The 20,787-nt window shown below is 40.9% G+C and overlaps 2 protein-coding genes across 9 annotated transcripts in view; one reads left to right on the top strand and one right to left on the bottom strand.

Annotated features, from left to right (window-relative positions):
• Positions 1-963: 963 nt before the first annotated feature.
• prmt1 (protein arginine methyltransferase 1) lies at positions 964-9,546 on the bottom strand. 2 transcript variants are annotated; one of them, XM_037792058.1, is made up of 10 exons: positions 9,425-9,546; positions 7,866-7,961; positions 7,589-7,744; positions 7,358-7,421; positions 7,081-7,223; positions 6,048-6,135; positions 5,662-5,777; positions 5,324-5,474; positions 2,729-2,850; positions 964-2,590 (listed from the first exon to the last, which is right to left on the bottom strand). In XM_037792058.1, the coding sequence occupies exons 1-10, from the start codon at positions 9,449-9,451 to the stop codon at positions 2,507-2,509; spliced, it is 1,047 nt and encodes a 348-aa protein (XP_037647986.1). In that variant the 5' UTR covers positions 9,452-9,546; the 3' UTR covers positions 964-2,506. The 2 variants fall into 2 exon arrangements, with proteins under 2 accessions (XP_037647986.1, XP_037647987.1); XM_037792059.1 differs by having other exon boundaries at positions 7,866-7,952; positions 9,425-9,528.
• A 2,879-nt stretch (positions 9,547-12,425) lies between these two features.
• ap2a1 (adaptor related protein complex 2 subunit alpha 1) overlaps positions 12,426-20,787 on the top strand; it is a 30,504-nt gene continuing 22,142 nt past the window's right edge. For 4 of the 7 annotated variants that reach the window (XM_037791515.1, XM_037791513.1, XM_037791510.1 and 1 more), the window contains exons 1-2: positions 12,426-13,259; positions 17,983-18,194. In XM_037791515.1, the coding sequence (XP_037647443.1) occupies positions 13,193-13,259; positions 17,983-18,194 (279 nt within the window). In that variant the 5' untranslated portion in view covers positions 12,426-13,192. The remainder of the gene's footprint in view (positions 13,260-17,982; positions 18,195-20,787) is intronic. The other 3 variants (XM_037791512.1, XM_037791511.1, XM_037791509.1) reach the window with 2 other exon arrangements.

Below are 20,787 nucleotides of genomic sequence, written 5' to 3'. Positions count from 1 at the left end.
GAACTTGTTGATGGTGACGGGCAGCTTGAGGGTCAGGTTCTGCAGAGCTCCTCCGTATCTGAACAGAACACCAGGTCGCCATTGTAAATAAGAATTTGTTCTTAATTGACTTGCCTGGTTAAATAAAAGGTTAAATAATAATCTAATAGATAAAATAAAAGCACATCCACAGCAGGTCTGCGCATCCCTCTGTGTTTTTGTCTGAAGCTCTATGTGGACAGGATTGATTTATCTTGTCTAGAGCACAGAAGTTGTTTTTTTTTTTCTCCCCATACTCCAGTGATAACTACAGTTCCAATTACATACTGCTTTTTTGCGAGCTTACCTGAACTTGATGTTGAGCAGCGGGGCTTCAGCGAAGTCAGTAATACACTATGTTGAGGACCTGTTGGATCTGGCCTCCACCCTCTACCAGTGTTTCCACTGGTTTGGTCTGAACGTTGAGCTGTGGCTGGTTGTAAAGGACCATCAAGAACATCACACAGACTGACTTCCAAACACCTATTGTTATGGCTGATCAGTGTATATCTCTACTTCTATTTGAAATGTGTTTATATTTTTCTCTTATTGGACATTAGCCTTTCCTTTCATATGCTATTTCCACTGTACATGCTGAAAATATTAGTGTGACAATTTTTTTAATCCTGAGTGGATGAGTTTGTCACACAGATTCTGGTACCAAACAAATATTGACTTGAAGGGGAGAGTATTTTTTTCATTGCCGATTTCCTTTCATAATAAAGTAATCCGTTTACTTCAGTGTCACATCCCAAATAAAAACCTTGTTACCTTGAGAGGGAGAGGGATACTTCTTACAGGTGCAACTTCTGGCTCACTTATTAGACCATAAAATGTTTGTGTTGATAGTACATGCATATCACAGAATGTCCTCTTAGATCTTAGGGTGGGAATACAACTCAATGAGGAAATGAATATATAGAAATAATGCAAGAAAAAGCAACATTTACAGTTTATAAGGTTTATTTTTTAAAAAAGCAGCAGACAAAAAACAAACAAAAATATAATGAAGAAAAATCTGTGGTGAGTCAGAGTTATCTCTGCACAGTGCCAACATGGTTACTACTGTTCAGATTGACTCAAGCAGCTTCCAAACACATTGCATCAAGACAAACGTGGGCTCAAGGACACCTGACGGAGCTGTGGAATCAGCTGGAACCAGCTTTTCGCCCCCCTTCCCCCTCAGGTGCAGCAGTAATTAACACTTCAAGATGCTCAAATGTGGTTTTCTCTAAAGGAAACTTGATCAAAGCCAAATAGCTGGTTGCATTAGAACTTCTGCAACCCAGCTATCACACATGGCATAATAGGCCTAATAAAAACCGTTGCAGGTGTACAGCAGCCGGGGGAGTGTGCGCTGCATATCAAATCCTGTCCCAAATCTATACTATACTCATTCTAAGAAGGTTCTTTTTTTAGTATGTTGCGAGTTCGCACTGGAAAAATGGAAACTTAACATTTACTCAAAATCATACAGTATTCAGTTGGAATCATGGAAAACAAAAAGTTGGTATTAAATCTTAGGAAAACATTTTTGATGTCTTGCAATTTGAATTGATGGTAGCTTTTACAAAAATTGCAGTTTGATTTACATCCAACATACACATATTCCTGCTTAAATGTTAAAAAAGGATCTGGACAGTTTTGTATACTACATGCTAAAACAGTATACTGACAATTAGTATGTACTGTGTAGAATTAGTATGGAATTTTGGGACATAGTTTGTGAGAACTTTTAAAGAGCATGCTGTTGCCTCAGAGTCTTGACACGCTTCCTGGTTTGTACTCGGTCTTCTAATTGGAACCTGGCGCTCTGTATTCACACCGGCACCACACCCTTTGTTGTATTATTATCTTTCTCTTTTTTTTTTTTTAAACGTTTTTTTTTTTTTTTTTTTAAACCGGACCTAAGGTGTTTGCTGGATAGCTTTCTTGTCAGTTACATATGGTTTCTATTAACTGGGACATAAGTGGAAGAGGAAGGGTTTCTTGAGGATACGGAAATCCCAAATCTCCACGTACAGTTTCAAAAGGAATGAGAAATAAGGGGAGATCAGTAGCTGGGTCATGTAAGGACCAAACAGAGGGCCAAAGTGACTGAACAGTAATACTATGCAGACATGTCGACACGGCTCTTGTGTTGGCGTCTATATGGATGACACCATATATAGACACTTGCACATGCAAAAGGACGAGAACCCCTGAGCAAAACCCAAGATATTGGACACAAACACCAGGCGCATGTCAAACACACACACGTTTTGTTGAGTGACTACGTCACAACGACAAAAGCACTTTGACCCCCCCAAGGATGTGAAGACCTTTTTTTAAATACTGTTAATGTCTGAACAAGAAAATGACAAAAAAAAAAAGACAGTTATTAAAATGTTGCTGCATGGGGAGCGTCAAACTATCGTATAGACTCCGAGTCAAACAGTATAATCTGTCCTCTACTAAACTAACAAACTAACACCAGGAGAGACGGCGACTAACGCATCCGGTACTCTGACGTCTTCGACACCTCACACAGCTGACCCTTGAAGTCGATGTCTACGGTGAAGTCCAGGTCTCTCTGCAAAACCAACAGCGACAAGTCAGACAAAGATGCACACAGCAACCAAATGCCCTTTAACATTGTTAAAAATCAAAAGCACATCAAGTTGGGGAAAGAACTTCTAAACTTGTGTTGAAAGGTGGGAGGTCTGCTTACATTGTTCTTGACGTTTGGCTTCATGCTGATTGTGCCAAAGATCTCCTCTCCAGTCTTGACAGTCAGATAATCATCCAGGTAGAAAACGGTCTGCTTCCAGTGGGTGTAGGGAGACTCTGGGCCTGAGGGGGAAATAAAGTCTGTTAGTCTGCTGCTAAAACAGAATACTTCAAATTCTGCTCTAGCCAAAGGGCTTAATACGGAGGTAAATTAAGCTCAACATACGCTTAAATAGCTTTTAAAAAGACAGAAAAAACTAAACTTTTAGTTTCAGCCTGGAGGTTCTTGCAGTTCATTGTGGTCAAGTTCAAATTCAAGCGGAACACAAACCAAAACTCCCCGTTTACCATTTGTTTTTGTTACAGTATGCTTATCAGATGCCATGTTCATTAATAAAAGCATCATTGCTTCATTTATGTTTGTAGCTATATCTATATATTCAATGCACCACCCCCATTGTGTTTAGCTTTTTTTGACGGAAATAAAAACCCATTCAGTTCATCAGCACCGTGTTATGAACACATAATCGGACGACGGACGCTACAATCTGACAGTGAATGCTCCATATAGAGTCTCGGCACAGATGTGATTTCACACACTGGACAAGAGACGGTTGACAGACGAGACGATGGCGGAGGATTTTTTGCCGAAGCGAAAAGCAAAAAGCACCCATTTGGCAATATTTCAGATTTAAACCCAAATGCTATAAGGGAACCATAACGTTAATGATGTGATCACCGTGAGGAGGACGGAGCGGTCACAGCCGGTGTGCACGGCGGAGCAGCGCCAGGTGGAAACCTGCAGCCCCTGCAGCAAAAGCTGGACCGGAGAGGCCAGACTCACCGCCACCCGACGATAAAGATCAAAGTAAGCGTTCTACACATATTGACCGTCATCTTTTCTTGTAAAATGTCTGGTGTAATCGGTAACACAGGTGTTGTCACAAGTTTATTCACCAGCGGGAAAATTTCCTCACCGTCACATCCCTACATATTGCCTGACATTAGTAAATCCAGCAGACAATCAACCTCTCCTAATATGTCTCCTATTATTTCCTCCCTTAGATGCATATGTAATGAGGAGAGATCTTGCAAACCCTCGTTAGAATGACGCACGCACACACACTACAGCCTGGCGGGCCTGTTTGATAAATACAGTACATGTGTTTGGGACAACGCTTCTCACATCTGCACCTAAAACACAGTAAATCTAGCCCTAAATATTTATTAAATATTTTAATATATGCAAGGACTTCTAAAACCATCTGCAACAATACTCATTTATTTTACAAAAGTATGATAAATAAATCTGTATGTTTTATAACAGTATACATTATATCATACTAATAAGTGAGAAAAGCCCATACTGCACTCTGCAGTTTTGGGATAGGCCTCAAAGCTGAGAATCACATGGAACTCACAATGAAGCACATATAGAACTTCAGGGTCCATAACTAATCATCTTATTGTTGCAGCCATTATTGATGGCAAAAAAAAAAAAAAAAAGCGGCGCAAATGTGGAGACATCTAAACTTGCTTCTGGTCTCAGCTTCAACATCTACAAGAATTCAACTCATTTTAAGACGAGTGGCTGTTTAGACTAACACACTACAGCTGGCTGTGGAGTCTAGGATTACTGTTGTAAAAAGGCTCCACACTATTAGACAATTATTGATTATTCCATTATAGGAACAATAATTACTAGGATATAATATTCTCATTTATCAGATGATAAAATATCAACTACCATCAGCCACCATGTTCTGAACCGACACATTACATTAAACACTAACAAAAGGAACATTTGCATTTTAGAACATAAAACGGCAAACTGAATCTACTCAGTCCAACACTCTGAACTAGACAGGCATGATGGGAACTGTGGGATCCTAGCTACTAGCGGGCTTTAGTTAGTTATTTTTCCCTTACTCGTAGCTCTTCTACCATTACTTGGTTTAACATTAAGTCGCTGCATCTCCCGACAGAACAACACCACAGTTGAATTTTAGCCTACATGCACGTTTTTTCAGCCGATGGTAGCAACGAGCTAGTGGGACTACAGAGTGCTGTCTGTCAGCGCACACTGCCCAAAGCTCCGCCTCCGACCTCAGTGACAAACAGCGATCAGAGGAGTGAAACGAGCGCAACAGTAAATTACATTAAGACCATATTTCTGTAGATTACAGCACACTAATACACTGCAGAAGGATTTGATTAGTTTTTGTAATGATGTTGATGTACTGAGGTGGGTCACACAGATACTGGTATTGAAAAGATGCAGCTTCTATATAGCAGACTGTTGTAGTCTAATTTTTGAAACACTTTCTAAATAAAATGGGAGTTCAGTTCTCTTTTTAAAGAAGAAGTTGTAAGAGTAAATGACATTTGTCAGGGCATAAAATCAATGATCTGTTGCTCTTTACGAATCAAGACTCCATAGTCTAACAATGATGTGTTTAAATCGAAAGTCAAATCGAATCATGGATTTGGAGAATCATGACACTCCCTAACAACCATACAGCACTGACCAATGCAGACAGATCAAATCAGTGCAAACAAGACAACAGGTGTGTTGTGTATTAGAAAGCAGACTCACTGGTGGAGAAGCCGGTCCTCTTGTGACAGCGGGTGAACTCTATGTTGAAGTAGGTGACCAAAGCGTGGATGTAGTCATTCCTCTTCACCTGCAGGCAGAACGGTGAGGTGAAGGTCAGGTCATCCGCCTTCACCGTGTAGATGTCCACCTCCTGAAAAAACAAACCCACAAGATGGCGTCAGATTTTCATATTACAGAAATCACAACCAGAGTCAGAACCTCTGAGGCAAAGGACAGATCATCAAGGAGAGGAAAACATGCACATTCTCAAAACGGACAGATCATCATCATATCATTTGAGAAGCATAACAATCTCAACCAGTTACTCGTACACCGACCTTGATGAGACATGCACTGCTGACCAGCTGCTTTGGGTCCACCACGTCAACCAGGGGTTCCTTAATTGCCACCTCCTTGATGCAAGACATATCGAAACCATACACGTTCTCCCACCCTGATGGATGCAGACACACACAAAACAGTCAGTTCACTGAAAACAATACATGTGGATTACAGCCAGTGGTGTCCAGTCCTGTGTCCCGAGTGGTTTTCAAAGGGTTGAACTAATCAGTCAAATAACTATTGTTCGGAACGGAACGTCTTAGTTATGCTCTTCCACAACAGAGCTGGACACTACTCGCTGATCTCCAGTATCACAGATGACCTCCTGCCTATGGGAAACTCACCAGACCCAACCTAAGCCAATGATTGGAAGACTACTCACAGTGGATTTTGTAGTCCTTGTACTGCCTGTCTTCGATGGCAGTGACATAAAGGGTTGCTCTGTCGGGGAAAATGAGTCCATCTGGTTTCTGTCGGAGGAAAAAAAATAAAGACTCAGACTCACAGGTGTGTGACAGTCCATCTACACAACAAGAGCCACCCAACATAGCCAAAATTTAGTTACAGAGTAGGGTTGCCACAATAGCTAAATCTTAGACTTTTAACCTAAGTCGAAATATCTCAATACCCAAACTGAAAGGATCCCACGGCAAATCTAAAACCCACTTTTTATTAATTAAAAATGTATTCATTAAAAAATTTAAATAGTATGCAGTAGGGATGTTAATAATTAACCATTTAACCGACAATAAGAATTTTAATTGATTAACGCCATTGGTTAAAAGAAATATTAATAATAAATTAAAAAGCTGAGCAAAACTCAGAGGAGCAGCTTGTCATTTAAAGAAGAAAAGCTGGTCCACCTTAAGAGTTTGAGCCAGAGTTACAGAAAAGGAAGTTGTCTCAGGTCTTGAGCGGAGGAGTTGTAGCCTCGTAGCATTTATTCACAGACAACTTGTGCACACACTGTCAGCTGCAGCTACGTTCACAGCTACTGTATAACACCACCGACAAACCCACACTCACTACCACCAGGTTGCCAGTGGCGTTATAGCTGTGAGCTTAGCAGTAGCAGTATGTGTACAGTTTATTTGACGGTGAATAAATGCTACAACTCCTCAGCTCAAGACCCGAGCCAACTTCCTGTATGGAGAGGGGGAAAAAAAATACTGGGAGAAATGATGATCCGCTTTTGACTTCAAGGGTCAAAATCACAAGCTCTTTTCGATTTCATTTCTGATTTTGAATCTAAATCGTGACACCCCTACACTTTAGTATTTAGAGCCATCCACCATACCCAACTAAATTATTTCAGCTTAATTGAAATAATTCAAATCAATAGGCATAACACCAAATTGTATAATTGAAATTATCCAGAAGACTCCTGTGTTTGAGAGAGAAACAAATATACATACCAGCCACTTGTCCCTGGCATAAATGACTGTATTGAGCATGGACTCATAGAAGAGGCAGTAGCCCATCCACTCTGATATGATGATGTCTACTCCTTCCACGGGCAGGTCCACCTCCTCCACCTTCCCCTTGATGATGGTCACAACTGGAGACAAAAAAAGTCAGGAGTTACACTCCCTGATCCCAATGTAACCCAGAAATATTCTAATATATATATATATATATATATATTTCTAAACCCTACATGTGTCAACACATGATTAGATTCTATTAACTCACCGTCGTCCATCTTGTTTGCCTTGACAATTTTCACAGCGTAGTCTGAGATGCTGCTGCACTCGATCTATTAAGACAAAGACAAACATTTCAATTCCCGCTTTCCCTTCTTCTGCCACTACAAAGAAGCAATCACCATTGTTCAAACCCTACTAACAAGTGATGTAATTGCTAAATCCAGGCATCCTAGAAAACCACACAAATGGATTAGCTCTGATCTAGCCCAACACTTACCCCTATAACCTTCTTGGCTCCAGCTTTGGCAGCGAACATGCAGAGGATGCCTGTACCACTGCCCACGTCCAGCACCACCTTGTCCTTAAACAGATGCTTGTTGTGGAACATGGAATTACGATAGGTCAGAGTGCGAACCTCATCTTTCAGCATCTCCTACGGTGACAGTAAAAAAAGGCCCAAGAATAGCAGAAGGGTTAAGATCTTGTGACACAAAAAGGGATAAACTTTACACAGCTTGGTCATTTGAATTTGAAAGTAGTTTAAAAGAAATTACCTCATGGATGCCGAAGTGGGCGTATGAGTCGAAGTAGTAGTCCTTTGACGTCATATCCTCAGCTGCAGGCTTGGCTGAGCTCTCCCCCTGAGAAACCTCAACAAAAGACACCAACAATTACAACCTGAAAGTAAGCTTGGGCTTTGCTACTGTGTTTTGGGTTTAGAAGTCTAATGAAAATACACTAAATCAGTGTGTCACATGTGGTAAGGAACAGTTTTATGTCTTTTGTGGTGTCTGTTCAGAGGATAAAAAATTATAATTACATAAATAATAAATTACATAATTGCCTTACTGTTTGAAATTAATTTAGTGAAAGTGGAACACAAAAAAAAGATAAAAGAGCTGGTACCAAAAGTGAGTAGAGTTGAACCATGCAGTAGAAATGAGGCACTTGAAATTTAAGCGACAAGAAGCTGAATCACTAATAATGAACAAATCAAAACCTCTTTTCAAACGAGTTGAATAAGAATTAACAGTGAACTACGCCGTTTGTAGCTTATAAACTACACAAAGTTAAATCACCATCATCCTATCAGGCACACACGTGTGTAGGTATACCGGCCTAATCAATACTTATTCATCCTGAGAATATAAACGTACAGTTTTATCTCAACAGTTTTTAATGTTGCCGTGCGTAGTGCTAACATGTGCCTTTTAAGCTGAATGTATTCTCGTGCTGGGACTGACTAAGGTAACTAAGTTACCAGAGTTTTCAGTGAATGAGGCCAGCCAGCCAGCCAGCCAGCCTCCCCCGCAGCACAAAGGATGAGAGCACATGGTTGACAGTAATCTGATGCGATCTTGGCCTTACTTTAAGGTTGACTACAGACCATCTCACCTACAGAGTGTCAACCACAGACTCACGAGAAGTCTCAAAATTACAGCTAATAACCGCCAGGCCTTTACACTCAGTGAAGCCTTCAAACAGGTGAACTGATCGTTACCTAACGGTATTATAAGCTGTTTGGCTTTTTACGTGCTATTCTACTAATTAGCTGGAATCATGACGTAAAGTCAGCTACTTTAATGTTGATAAACCGAGACGAGTTCGTGTGAAATCTGCTTCCAGCGAGCCGACAGTAACGGAGTAAATGAGGCAGCATCCCTCTACCTCTAGTAGATGACTGGCTAAGCTACGCTAGCTGTGAAGCTAACACGTTAGTTCCCATGCGGTCCAGAGGCCGGCTGCTGACTGACGCACTGAGTTACCTTAACCGAGACACAACTACGGCTCAGCTGACATCAGTCGCTTAAACTAACAACGTCGGTTATGTCCAAACACACACGGAGCGGTTCTTGTGTGTGAATTAAATGTTAAACTGTGTGTGATACGCGAGGCTAAATGAATGAGCGAGAGCGGCATCACTGTGGTAACGAGAGCTAGCGCGAGAGAAGATGGATGCAGCTGGCGCCAATTAAATAACACAACAAAAAACACTCATGGTAAGACTATATAGCAATTTACAACATCTTTACTAGAAAACTGAACATGTGCGGGTGTGTAGAGTACACAAGTGAATGTGTAAAAGTGTTGTATATGGTATTGAACACCTTACCTCCATCCTTTCTGCTGGCGCCGCCATTTCGGTCTCCTGGCTGCCTGCGCGAGCTTGAAAAAGTCTTTTCTGGCCCCGCCTACGTCACGACGTCATCTAGATTACATTCTTCTTCGTCTTCTTTTTTGTTGGTGGTTGACAAACAAGCGGATGAGGCGCATTACCGCCACCCTCTGTTTCGGGGTGTGGATTAGAGATTATCCTATCCATGTTGCTCTGAGAAAAAATGTTTAATCTTGCCTTAATTTGATTAGCACCCTGACTGACAGCCACATTATATTGATCTTGCGCAGTTATGTTGACTTTTTTTTAAGTTTTCTTTCTTTATTTCCTTCTTTATTTCTTTATTTCTTTCTTTATTTATTTTATTTTATTTATTTTTCTCTCCATTTGGTTTTATCCATATTTCATTTCTTTTATTTTGTTATGAGGAAAAGGAAGAAAAAAATATATATATGTATATATATATATATATATATCTTGTCCTTTCTTGTCCCTACCTATTAGGCTACTTACACTCTGTGATGCACAACACACTCCTCAACCAATGCTCACAAAAAAAACAATTTGATGCTTTCCTATGATCTTAAGTGGTGTGCTCTTTAAATTGGAATGTCCAAGTATTATTGTTGAAATTGTCTCTTTTCTTGAGCTACCTATGCTTCTAAATCTTGAATAGACTTTATTTAAATTGTACAAATAGCTACAAGCACAGTGTCACCACCAACAACATTAAAATCAGGGGACCTTTTCAGTTTTATCTTTGACCCAAACAGTATGGATTCCATTTTTCCTAAATGGAGTGACAGTTTATCTGTCATCCACCTGCTGACATAAGAAGTTCTGCACTCAGCGTACTTATAACTATCATTATGGGCAACCAGTAGTGTGGAGCCATCTGCATATAAAAAGAGTTCACATTAAGTGACAGACTTTTTATTTTTTTAACAGTTTTGTAGATTGTTACCTTAAATGGTTAGCTGCTGGGATCAGCTAACCATTACAGTAACTGGAATAAGTATGTGTGGAACAAGTATTTCACATGCTGAGAATCATCAGTATATTAAATTCAGCATCATCGCTGTAAAGGTTCTCATTTGTCCAGGTCAATGGATATCTTGTAGTCTCACATCCAAGAGGCTTCATCATATGGAGCTGATTGATGAAAATGTCTTCAAGGCCAAACAGATAAAGTCCTGTTGCTTTAAATGAACTACTCCACTTGTGTGTGTTCCTCTGCTTTAAGAAGACAAGGAGAGTAATCTTTTTTAAAATTCTTACATTATGCGCTGAATTTTTTACATTATTCAATTTTTTTTTGCTAAGTTTATAATGTAGTAATATTCTCATAATGTAATAAATTATTGCACAATGAACAAGACTGTTATTATGTTATGCGCTCAAGGTTTTATTACATTATGTGCTGATTATTACATTATGAGCTTTTATTACATTTAAATTATTACATTATGCACAGTTATTACGTTGTGAGTTGCTACGGATGCTCCACCCCCGTCATCAGTGTGTGAATGCGTGAATGTGAAGCGTTGTACAGTAAACTGCTTTGCGCTGCTTTCTATTTGCATTGTATTTACCACCCATGTACTGGATACAGAAAATTCTACCTGTAACAATTGGTATTACAAAGTCACTTTTTTCATGTTATTATGCACAGATGCAAGAGAAAAGAATATAGATGCTGCACATTTAAGTTTGTGTGCCCCAAACTGCTAAAGCCTAACTATACACTAAAGCTGTGTCTTATCTCAGGGGGCTACCTATACCTCCCTTGTAGCACAAAGGTGTGACCTTCAGAGGACCCATATGTCCTCAACTGAACGAGTGACAGTTGTGCAGTGGGTTTGTGGATGATGAGGACTGCACAGCCTAACTAACCCGTCTCTATTCAAAGAAAGTCTCTGTTGCTTGATGTGACTGTCCTCTTTGATCTTTCTCCAGTCATCCACTGACTCCTGACCTTTGACGTCATTCACACTTTGACAGACTAGAAAGATTTTGTTTTAATATTTTTTTGAATTAGTATTTTTTTTTTTAACATGTTCGATGTTAAATTGATAGAACAAAATGTCAGTTAAACATTCATGTATGTCTGAGAGTCTGAATGTACCATAACTACAAAATATTCTACTTGACACAGCCTACTACATTCACTCGCTCATCCTTTCAGGGTTGTGGGGTAGATATGTACAGTATCACATATGTTGTTTTGCTCACTGTCAAGTATTACCCATCCATAACACAGGGTTGAAATACTACATATTGTTATTTAGCCAAAGGTACAGTAAATTAGCAATAAATAAATCCTAGTGAGCCACACCAACAGATGAAGCAGAAAAAAGGGAGATAGGGGTTGCTCTTCATGCAATTACATTAATTACATTCTGTCACGAGGTCAAACAAACAGGCTATCAATACAATACAGGCTGAGAAAAAGTGCCACTGTATAACAGTCAGGCATCCATACAAAAATATCGTCAATTGCTCAAGGATTAAAGGATTGTATTATTTTTTTTATTATTATTATTTTGGCATTTTCAAGCCTTTATTGATAGGACAGCGGATAGTCTAGAAAGGGGAGAGAGAGAGAGAGATAGAGAGAGAGGGGGCGACACGTGGATGGATTGTATTATTGTCATTGACAAATATATGAACACTAAATCACAAATCACGTGTTCTTCTCGCTTGGACGCATAATGTGTTTGAGAAGGTCAAACAGACAATCACTGATAGTGACGATGCATGTCAACAGTCAATGTAAATATAGCTCAAAAGCCAAAGCTGGTTGTGACGTGTTGTCTTTTTAACAAATAGTGTCCCTGTAGCCCTGTGTCCCCGGCGCTGCTTGTCTTTCTAAAGACAGGTCTTCGTGTTTTTGGGCGCAGTAAACGGTTTTGGACTGTTATCATGGCCACTGCCAGCTGGACCAATCAGCGCTGCGCTGCACTCACAGTCCGAAGGAAAGAAGCGTGCGCGGTCACGAGTACGTCCGCGCGGTCACGCTGTGGGGATCTGCTGTCACGAGCCTTGTATCCGAGCCGCGGAGTGGAGGCTGGAGAGAATTAGAGCGACATCAATTATACAGCACGTTTATATATTTACACATTTAGTGCGGGATAAAGAGAGCCGGGCTGTAGCTTCATACCGCTGGTTGGCTGTTAAACACCGTCTGCTGGTTAATGCCGGTCAACCTGGTGATGTATAACCGTATCTGAATGATACTGCTAGCCAGCTAGCTAGCTGTGAAGCTAGCTCTACGGTGCTTTGACTCTTACTAACTTCACGTTATAATATCCTCCGATCATCAACGTTATTTGACTGCCGTTCATCTGAGAGACACCTGAGCTGCTGGTTTTAACTTTAGTGGATTATTACAGCGGGTGTTATGCGCGTCGCTTCCGATCTGAGTTAGATAAGGATTGAATGAAATAACGTTAGCTTCGCACGTAGCCAGCGGAAACGAGCCAGTTAAACGGGGATAACGTTAACTTCTTATCCTGCTGCTGGGTGATCCACCGCCATCCAGCTAATCTAGCTATCTGAGCTACAGCCTCCCACAGGCACACGCACTGAGCTCGGTAGGTAACAGGCGGTCATAGAGGTGAATAGAGAGCAAAGCTAGCTGCTATACTACACGTCAAGTTGGCCATCTTCCACTCAGGTCCAGTTCAGTGTGAACGAGCTGATCGACGTCGGCTCATCTTTACGGATAAACGTTAAAGGCCGAAGTGAGGACAGAAAGGTGCAGATATGCCGGCTGTGTCGAAAGGAGATGGGATGCGCGGATTAGCCGTTTTCATCTCGGACATCAGAAACTGTAAGTATGAACATTTTATTTCATTCTGGTTGCTGGTTTGTTTCATTTAACGCTCAGTTGACTTTCCTGGTGTTGCTGGCTGTACCCTTTACATGCTGGAGTGAAATGACGTGTGTGTGTGTGTGTGTGTGTGTGTGTGTGTGGTGGCCTGCAGGTACTTATTTAATCATAATCCAACGATGAGTTATCAGATGTTGCCTGTAGCATGACATGTTTGATCACCACTTGCTGCAACCGAACCAAAGGTTGGATGATGAAAACGAGGCCTTTTTGTTTTTGGCTGTCGCTTTGGTCACACTGACAGCATAAACATCTGGACGATAAGAGACATCCAGATGTCTAAGCTAATCTGGAAACAGAGGTTTCACAGTCAAAAACGTGGTGTATGTGTCATTATTTTAAGCTGACAGCATGACAGTCCATATAGTAGTAACTAACAGTACAGTAGTGACTGTAAAGCAGGACGTCACTCTGTCTGCTTTACAAGAGGATTTAATAATCCAACGATGAGTTGTCAGATGTTGCCTGTAACATGACATGTTTTATCACCTCTTGTTGCAACATAACCAAAGGTTGGATGCTGTAAACGAGGCCTTTTTGTTTTTGAGTGTTGGCTGTCGCTTTGGTCACACTGACAGCATAAACATCTGGATGATAAGAGACATCCAGATGTCTAAGATAATCCGGAAACAGAGGTTTCACAGTCAAAAAAGTGGTGCATGTGTCATTATTTTAAGCTGACATCATGACAGTCCATATAGTAGTAAGTAACAGTACAGCAGTGACTGTAAAGCAGGACGTCAACCTGACTTCTCTTAAGACTGAAGCCCCTGCCATAATCAACAAATAAGCACAACGAATAGTTATAGTATCAGTTGACTTTACTCGTCTTGCTGGCTGCACCCTTTACATGCTGGAGTGAAATGACGTGTGTGTGCGTGTGCTTGTGGTGGCCTGCAGGTACTTATTTAATAATCCAACAATGAGTTGTCAGATGTTGCCTGTAGCATGACATGTTTTATCACCACTTGCTGCAACGGAACCAAAGGTTGGATGCTGTAAACGAGGCCTTTTTGTTTTTGAGTGTTGGCTGTCGCTTTGGTCACACTGACAGCATAAACATCTGGATGATAAGAGACATCCAGATGTCTAAGATAATCCGGAAAGAGAGGTTTCACAGTCAAAAAAGTGGTGTATGTGTCATTATTTTAAGCTGACAGCATGACAGTCCTTATAGTAGTAACTAACAGTACAGCAGTGACTGTAAAACAGGACATCACTCTGTCCAAGAGGATAAAAAGGCAAGAGAACCTCAACCCGACTTCTCTTAAGACTGAAGCCCCTGCCATAATCCACAAATAAACACAATGAATAAGGCATCATGAAATAGATCATTAGTTATCATTGAGAAGTTGATTACCGGAATGTAATATTTTTTGCATACATTTGCAATTTATTGTATAGTTGTTCCATTTTTAATATTGTGATATTGCTTTCAGATGTATTGGCCAGAACTAGTTGCTGTAGATGGAGGTTTAGAGCAATAAAGCTTATAAACAAAATGATTGATGACGAGAGATTCCAACTACTGATATTGATGTGATTCAATCAGTTGATCTCTTCTTTAAGGAAGACTCCCCATTCTGTGAGATGGACAAAATATCGTCCATCATGGTATGTGTAATTTTATATAATGATGCTGGTATATCATGAATTTTTATATAAAAGTGTCCGGTAGGGATGCACTGATACCTTTTTTGTAAGAGTACTTACATTTGGGTACTTAACGATACCAAGTACCGATATGAGTACTTAATAATACCATTACAGTCCTAAAAATGACTTCAAAAACATGTTTTATTTTCATCAGATGCTCCTCACTTTCTGACTGTAACAAATGAAATATACAACATGATGCTGTTGCTGACATTTTAACATTCAACTTTGTCTTTGTCTGATACAAACAGAGCATAGTTTGCAGTAGGGATGTTAATAATTAACAGTTTAACCTTTTTAAAGGTGCTAAATTCGACATCTAAAGCCTTAATGTAGCAGCAAACAACTATTTGCTATGTAAAGATATAGAAGATAAATATCTACCTGAGCAGAGCACGAGGTCGCTCTCCCTCGTATGCGTGTGTTGTAATCTGAGCTTTTCCTTGCTTTGTTGACATTGACAGGCCGGCCACTCATGCTTTTAGTGCATGTGAGCTAGGCCTGCACGATATGAGGAAAATCTGCGATGTGCGATAACATTGCGATGACGATATGACTTGCGATAAATGAACAAATATCGAAGTGTGCATATTAGCTATACATATGCATGTTTTTTTTTTAAATATAACAAGACTAAATGTTGTTTCCAGAGCAGCAACAGTAATGTTTACAATAGCAAAGTCTCTATGGAAACTCATTCATATCTCACTGGAAACAAATCTAAAATGTTAACAAAATAAATCATATTCCTGACATGAAAATACTGAATGAAGCTTAGAAAGAGTGAAGAACACAGACATCAGTCAGTATCAGTCCTTCCTTCTGTCCTCTGCTGATGTGAACCACTGCAGGTGAAGGAGGGGGTGCTGCTTTGTCTCAGCCAGCAGATCAATTTACAAGTAAAATACATGGGAAACCAACCTAAACAGTTCGACTACACAGCCTACTGCCAGCTTTTGTTTTAGCTTGTGAGGGTTACGTTGCTCCTATAGCTCCTATACTTTATGAATATGTAGTCTGCATCCTTGTTAATAACAGCGCACATATATATACACAGTATCGGACCTGGTACTTGCCGTTACAGAGTACCGATATAAGTACCTCATAATACCTTTACAGTTCTAAAAATGACTTTGAAAACGTGTTTTATTTTCATCAGATGTTCCTCACTTTCTGACTGTAACAAATAAAATATACATGATGCTGTTGCTGACATTTTAACACTCAACTTTGTGTTTTCCTGATACAAACAGAGCGTAGTTTGCAGTAGAGATGTTAATAATTACCCGTTTAACCATTAACTGACAATAAGAATTTTGACCCATTAATGCTATCAGTTAAACAGTTAAAATAAATTTTAAAATTTTTTAAAAAGCTGAGCAAAACTCAGAAGAGCGGCTTGTTACTTAAAGGAGAACAGTTGGTCCACCTTAAAAGTCAGCCCACCTTAAAGGTAGGGTCGACGATGTTGGAAAGCTAGCATGATTTGCAAGTAGCATCGCCTCAGGAGCTCCATCTAAACCCCCCCCCTCCTCTTGGGGCTCCTTCCAAGGCGGCGGCGACGCGCTTTGAGTTCAGGCTGGTGCACTCCAAGGGTAGAGGTACAAGCAGGGAGGCATCTGATTGGTTCTTTCCAAGCAGACCGCGAGGCTGTGATTGGTAGACGTTTATTACAGGATTACAGCAGCTACAGATGACGACTCTTTTCCAGTCCTTTTTGAGAGCTCATCAGTAATGGATCGCTGTCGGGGTGTAAAGACCATTTCAACCAATATAAAAAAATAGTGTTTACTGGATAACATCTTCAACCCTGCCTGTAAGTGTGCCTGAGCCGGAGTTGTTGCTAACTTCAGGGCTGACCCCCTTCACTTCACTTCCTTTGTTTTACCACATTATGGGTCATTATGGGTCTCGTTTCCCCTCGGTTTCCTTGCAGATCTGTTCTCACACTCGTAGCTCTTGCCGGGGCGGCTGGAAGTCCCTGTCATACTGGAGCATTTACGCCTTGTTCGTTTACAGTTTCTTTGTACACTTTGGGCACTTCACAATAGCTGTGCAGAACAAAATAAGCATAGATAACAGAAGGAAAGTCCTCTGTTTATTGTCCATGGCCCTCCTCAAAGCCACAAACTATGCCTTCAAACGCCCATTCCATAGGGCTGATAACGCGGCGCTGTACATGCCACTCTCAAATCGCTCTAATAATATCTTGCCCTCCTGCGCATGCAGTGAGTAGTAGCATTATAAAATGCAGAACTTAATTGCACACAGGGCTCCAGACAAACTTTTTGCATCGGTTGTACTGGTGCGCTGAACTTTTTCATTTAGGTGCACCAGTACATACGTGTTTTGTCAGTTCCCACAGGCCTACACATTGGTAATTTCCAAACACATTGTATAAATGGTTATAAACAGGAACACAGGTTCAGTTAAATGTTTTTGAGTGAGGAGGCCATCTCCGCCCAGGCCAACCCCCCACCCCCCTGCACTTCTGGTCAGGATTAGGCATCTTACCGGGGACTGGAGAGACGAGTGGAGGAGCGCCGTTTACCTGCGCCGATGATGTCGGACTGGGCTGAACCAAAGTGGTCGCATTCTGGAGCCCTGAATTAACTCCAATTCATATGTCTGCTGCCTGCCATGTTTTACTAATGGGCTAAAAATAGCATCCTGCAACCCTGTTTTGTACATTGCACTTTGCTAATAAGCCAGAGTGAGGGGAGAGAAAAGATTTTGATTGCAGATTTGTTGGCCTCGGAGCTTAGGGAATCCAGAACTCGAAGTCACTCACACTGGGGCAGCTAACTAATTTTTCTTGTTAGCACACGCTAATTAAATTTGAAGCTGTGAAGAAATTTGATGATTTTGTGGCTCTGTTGTGGAGCTATAATAAAATCAATTAGACAAATACGACAGATATGTGTCCCACTGAAGGTTATTAGAGAGATTCTTCTCCTTTGTGAAAAATAATGCTGACATGGTGCTACTTTTCTTTCCCCCCCGTCAGGTAAGAGCAAGGAAGCCGAGATCAAACGGATCAATAAAGAGCTGGCCAACATCCGCTCCAAGTTTAAAGGGGACAAGGCTCTCGATGGCTACAGCAAGAAGAAATATGTCTGCAAGTTGCTCTTCATCTTCCTGCTCGGCCACGACATTGACTTTGGACACATGGAGGCAGTCAACCTGCTGAGCTCCAACAAGTACACAGAGAAACAGATCGTAAGTCTGCTACTGGTTGTGTTGTGCGTGTGTGTTTACAGTATTGATTGATTGATTGAATTTTGTATGGCTGTACCTAGAACAGAATTATCCAGGTTGACTCAAATCACCAGTTTAATTTGCTTTTTTAATCTATATATTGTACATTTTATAAATTCTCAATATTAATACTGATGATTTTTCTTCAATACACCCTACCTACAATCCTGATACATTTATTATTATCACAGTCCAGTGCACCTGTAGAGCACTTGCCCCATATTAATCTCCGAACAAGTCAGGTGTTTTACCTGTAAGTAGGGGCTGTAACAATCATGAAACCTTAGTTGATGATTTATTCTCATACAAATAATTGTGATCAACGTTGGAGATGCTCCGATCAAATCAGCCGGTTGGTTTTAAGCTAACCCCTCGATCAGTCTCATATTTATAACATTTTGCCGGTCACAGTTACAAACTGAGAATTACCAATCCTGGTTTATTGATTTGGATTGTTGAAATTGGAAGCTCATTTTGATCATTTTACGATATAGAATTGAAGTCGTGACACTCCTAGTGGAAATCCAGCCCACCTGGCTGCAGCCTAGAAAATGGAACTCAGCTATTTTCTGGGGTGCTGCCAAGATGTGGACATGATTTCCGACCAGCAGAGTGATACAAATAAACACGACATAAACAGTGTGGCTTAGACTTGACCTCTGTAGTGCTGTCCGGGGTTTCCTCCCCCAGGAATCTTTTTGATAAACCGTCTCTATTTCGATGCTTTTTTTATTCACTCTGGCACTTTATTTACATTCGACATGAGCTTGAGTTAATTTGCATTCATGCTCACAGTTTACCACTGAATAGAAACAGAATTTACATTAATAACAAAATAGAAATAACACCGGTGTTACCGATTGCAGCTGACATTTTACAAGAAAAGACAGCGCTCAATATGTGTAGAGAGCTTACTTTGATCTTTACCGTCGGATATCTCCGGTCAAGCTTTCACTGCAAGGCTGCAGGTTTCAAAAGAGATGACACACCGGCTGTGACCGCTCCGTCATCTGCACAGCGAACGTATGGTTCCCTTATAGCATTGGGGTTTAAATCCGAAGTACAGCCAAAGTACCAGTGCCATAGGCGCTTTTGCTTTTCGCTTTGACACCAAATCCAAAGGACACTGCCACACTCAAGACACGGCCTGACCACAGCAGTGTAGATGGTGACAAGGTCCTCGCAAGATAGGCCGTGTCCGGCTAGAACAGTCAAAAAGTGGAGCCCTTTAGAGGCTTTTCCTCACTACCTGTTCAAGGTGAGTGTCCCCCGTAGAGGTCAGAGTCCAGGTGAAAGCCTAGGTACTTGGTGGTGGTAATGACTGGGACTTCCTGTCCCCCGAGAAACAGAGGAGCAGGTTGCGGTGGATTTCTTGAGAAGCAGATTCTCAGTTCCACTGGCTTTTCCTCCATTGAGCAGCATGTTGTTTGATGCAGCCCATTTATCCAGCTGCCGGGCTTCCATCGCCATTGAAGTGTCACTGTGAATGTTGCCCGACCGAGTCCTATGTCGTCAGCATACCCAATGTCCAATGTGTTGTCAAAGATGGTATTTGGAGTGGACGTGTGTAGGAGGAAAAGGTATGGCGAACCTAGGCCTCCTTTGGGGAGCCCCAGATGTGACCTCTGACTAAGGACCGTAAATGCCATTTGCAAGTTCTATGCCACGCCCCCTCCTCTCCTTCCTTCCCCGGAGCATCTGCCTTGTCTGAGCAACTGAAAGTTTTGTATAGGAAGTGACTCATGTCATCGAACATGTCGTCGGTGTGGAAGTCCTTCAGCGTGAGGGAAGAAGACCAAAAGCTTGCAATTACTCTTAACTGCAAGTCCAGAATAAGCCACGGAGGAACAACCTTAAAAACATTTGAAAAAACAAACTTAATCAGACACTTCTTATATAGTAATTCATCGGCCAAGAAAATTGCCGGTACCAAAAGTGAGTCGAGTCGAGCAGAGCCGAACCATGCAGTGTCAAGGAGGCATTTGCAGGCCTGTTTTCTGACCCAGAAGTCAAATTTCTCTGTCAAAGATGTAGAATGGAATTCACTGTATTCGGTACAAATGTTATGATACGATTTCAGTCACTGCGGTTGTGCTGTATGTGTGTTAATGTCCCAGCCAAACTGCATTTTGTAGTAATGTACAAGTGCCACAAGATGGCAATAGCTACATTTGTTACATTTTTGTTCACAAAAACGGTCCTGCAAATGTTTCACAATAAAAGTCTTGTTTGGACAGAATCCCTTCATTTCCTATGAAAACCCTAGAGGGCTTTTAATTTGAAACGGATACAGGAAGTGCAGTGCTTGTATTTAACAATATAATGCAGTAACAATTTAACAGGGCAAATATGACCAAATATGCTTATCAATCAGATAAACATCTCTAAGATAAACCTGCTTCAAATAAACATCCTGTTCTATTGTAGATGTATTTGAAATGAGAGAGAAATGAGTGGACCTAACCAATGTGACGAAAAAGCGGCTCAAGACATTCAGTTCATGTAGGACGCTTGATTTTATTTTCAGAAGTTAATATGCAACGGGGGAAACACA

Source organism: Sebastes umbrosus, chromosome 14 (genome assembly GCF_015220745.1).
Source record: "Sebastes umbrosus isolate fSebUmb1 chromosome 14, fSebUmb1.pri, whole genome shotgun sequence".
NCBI lineage: Eukaryota > Metazoa > Chordata > Actinopteri > Perciformes > Sebastidae > Sebastes > Sebastes umbrosus.
Note: the sequence above shows the minus strand (reverse complement) of the source record. Positions and strands in the feature narration are given on the sequence as shown.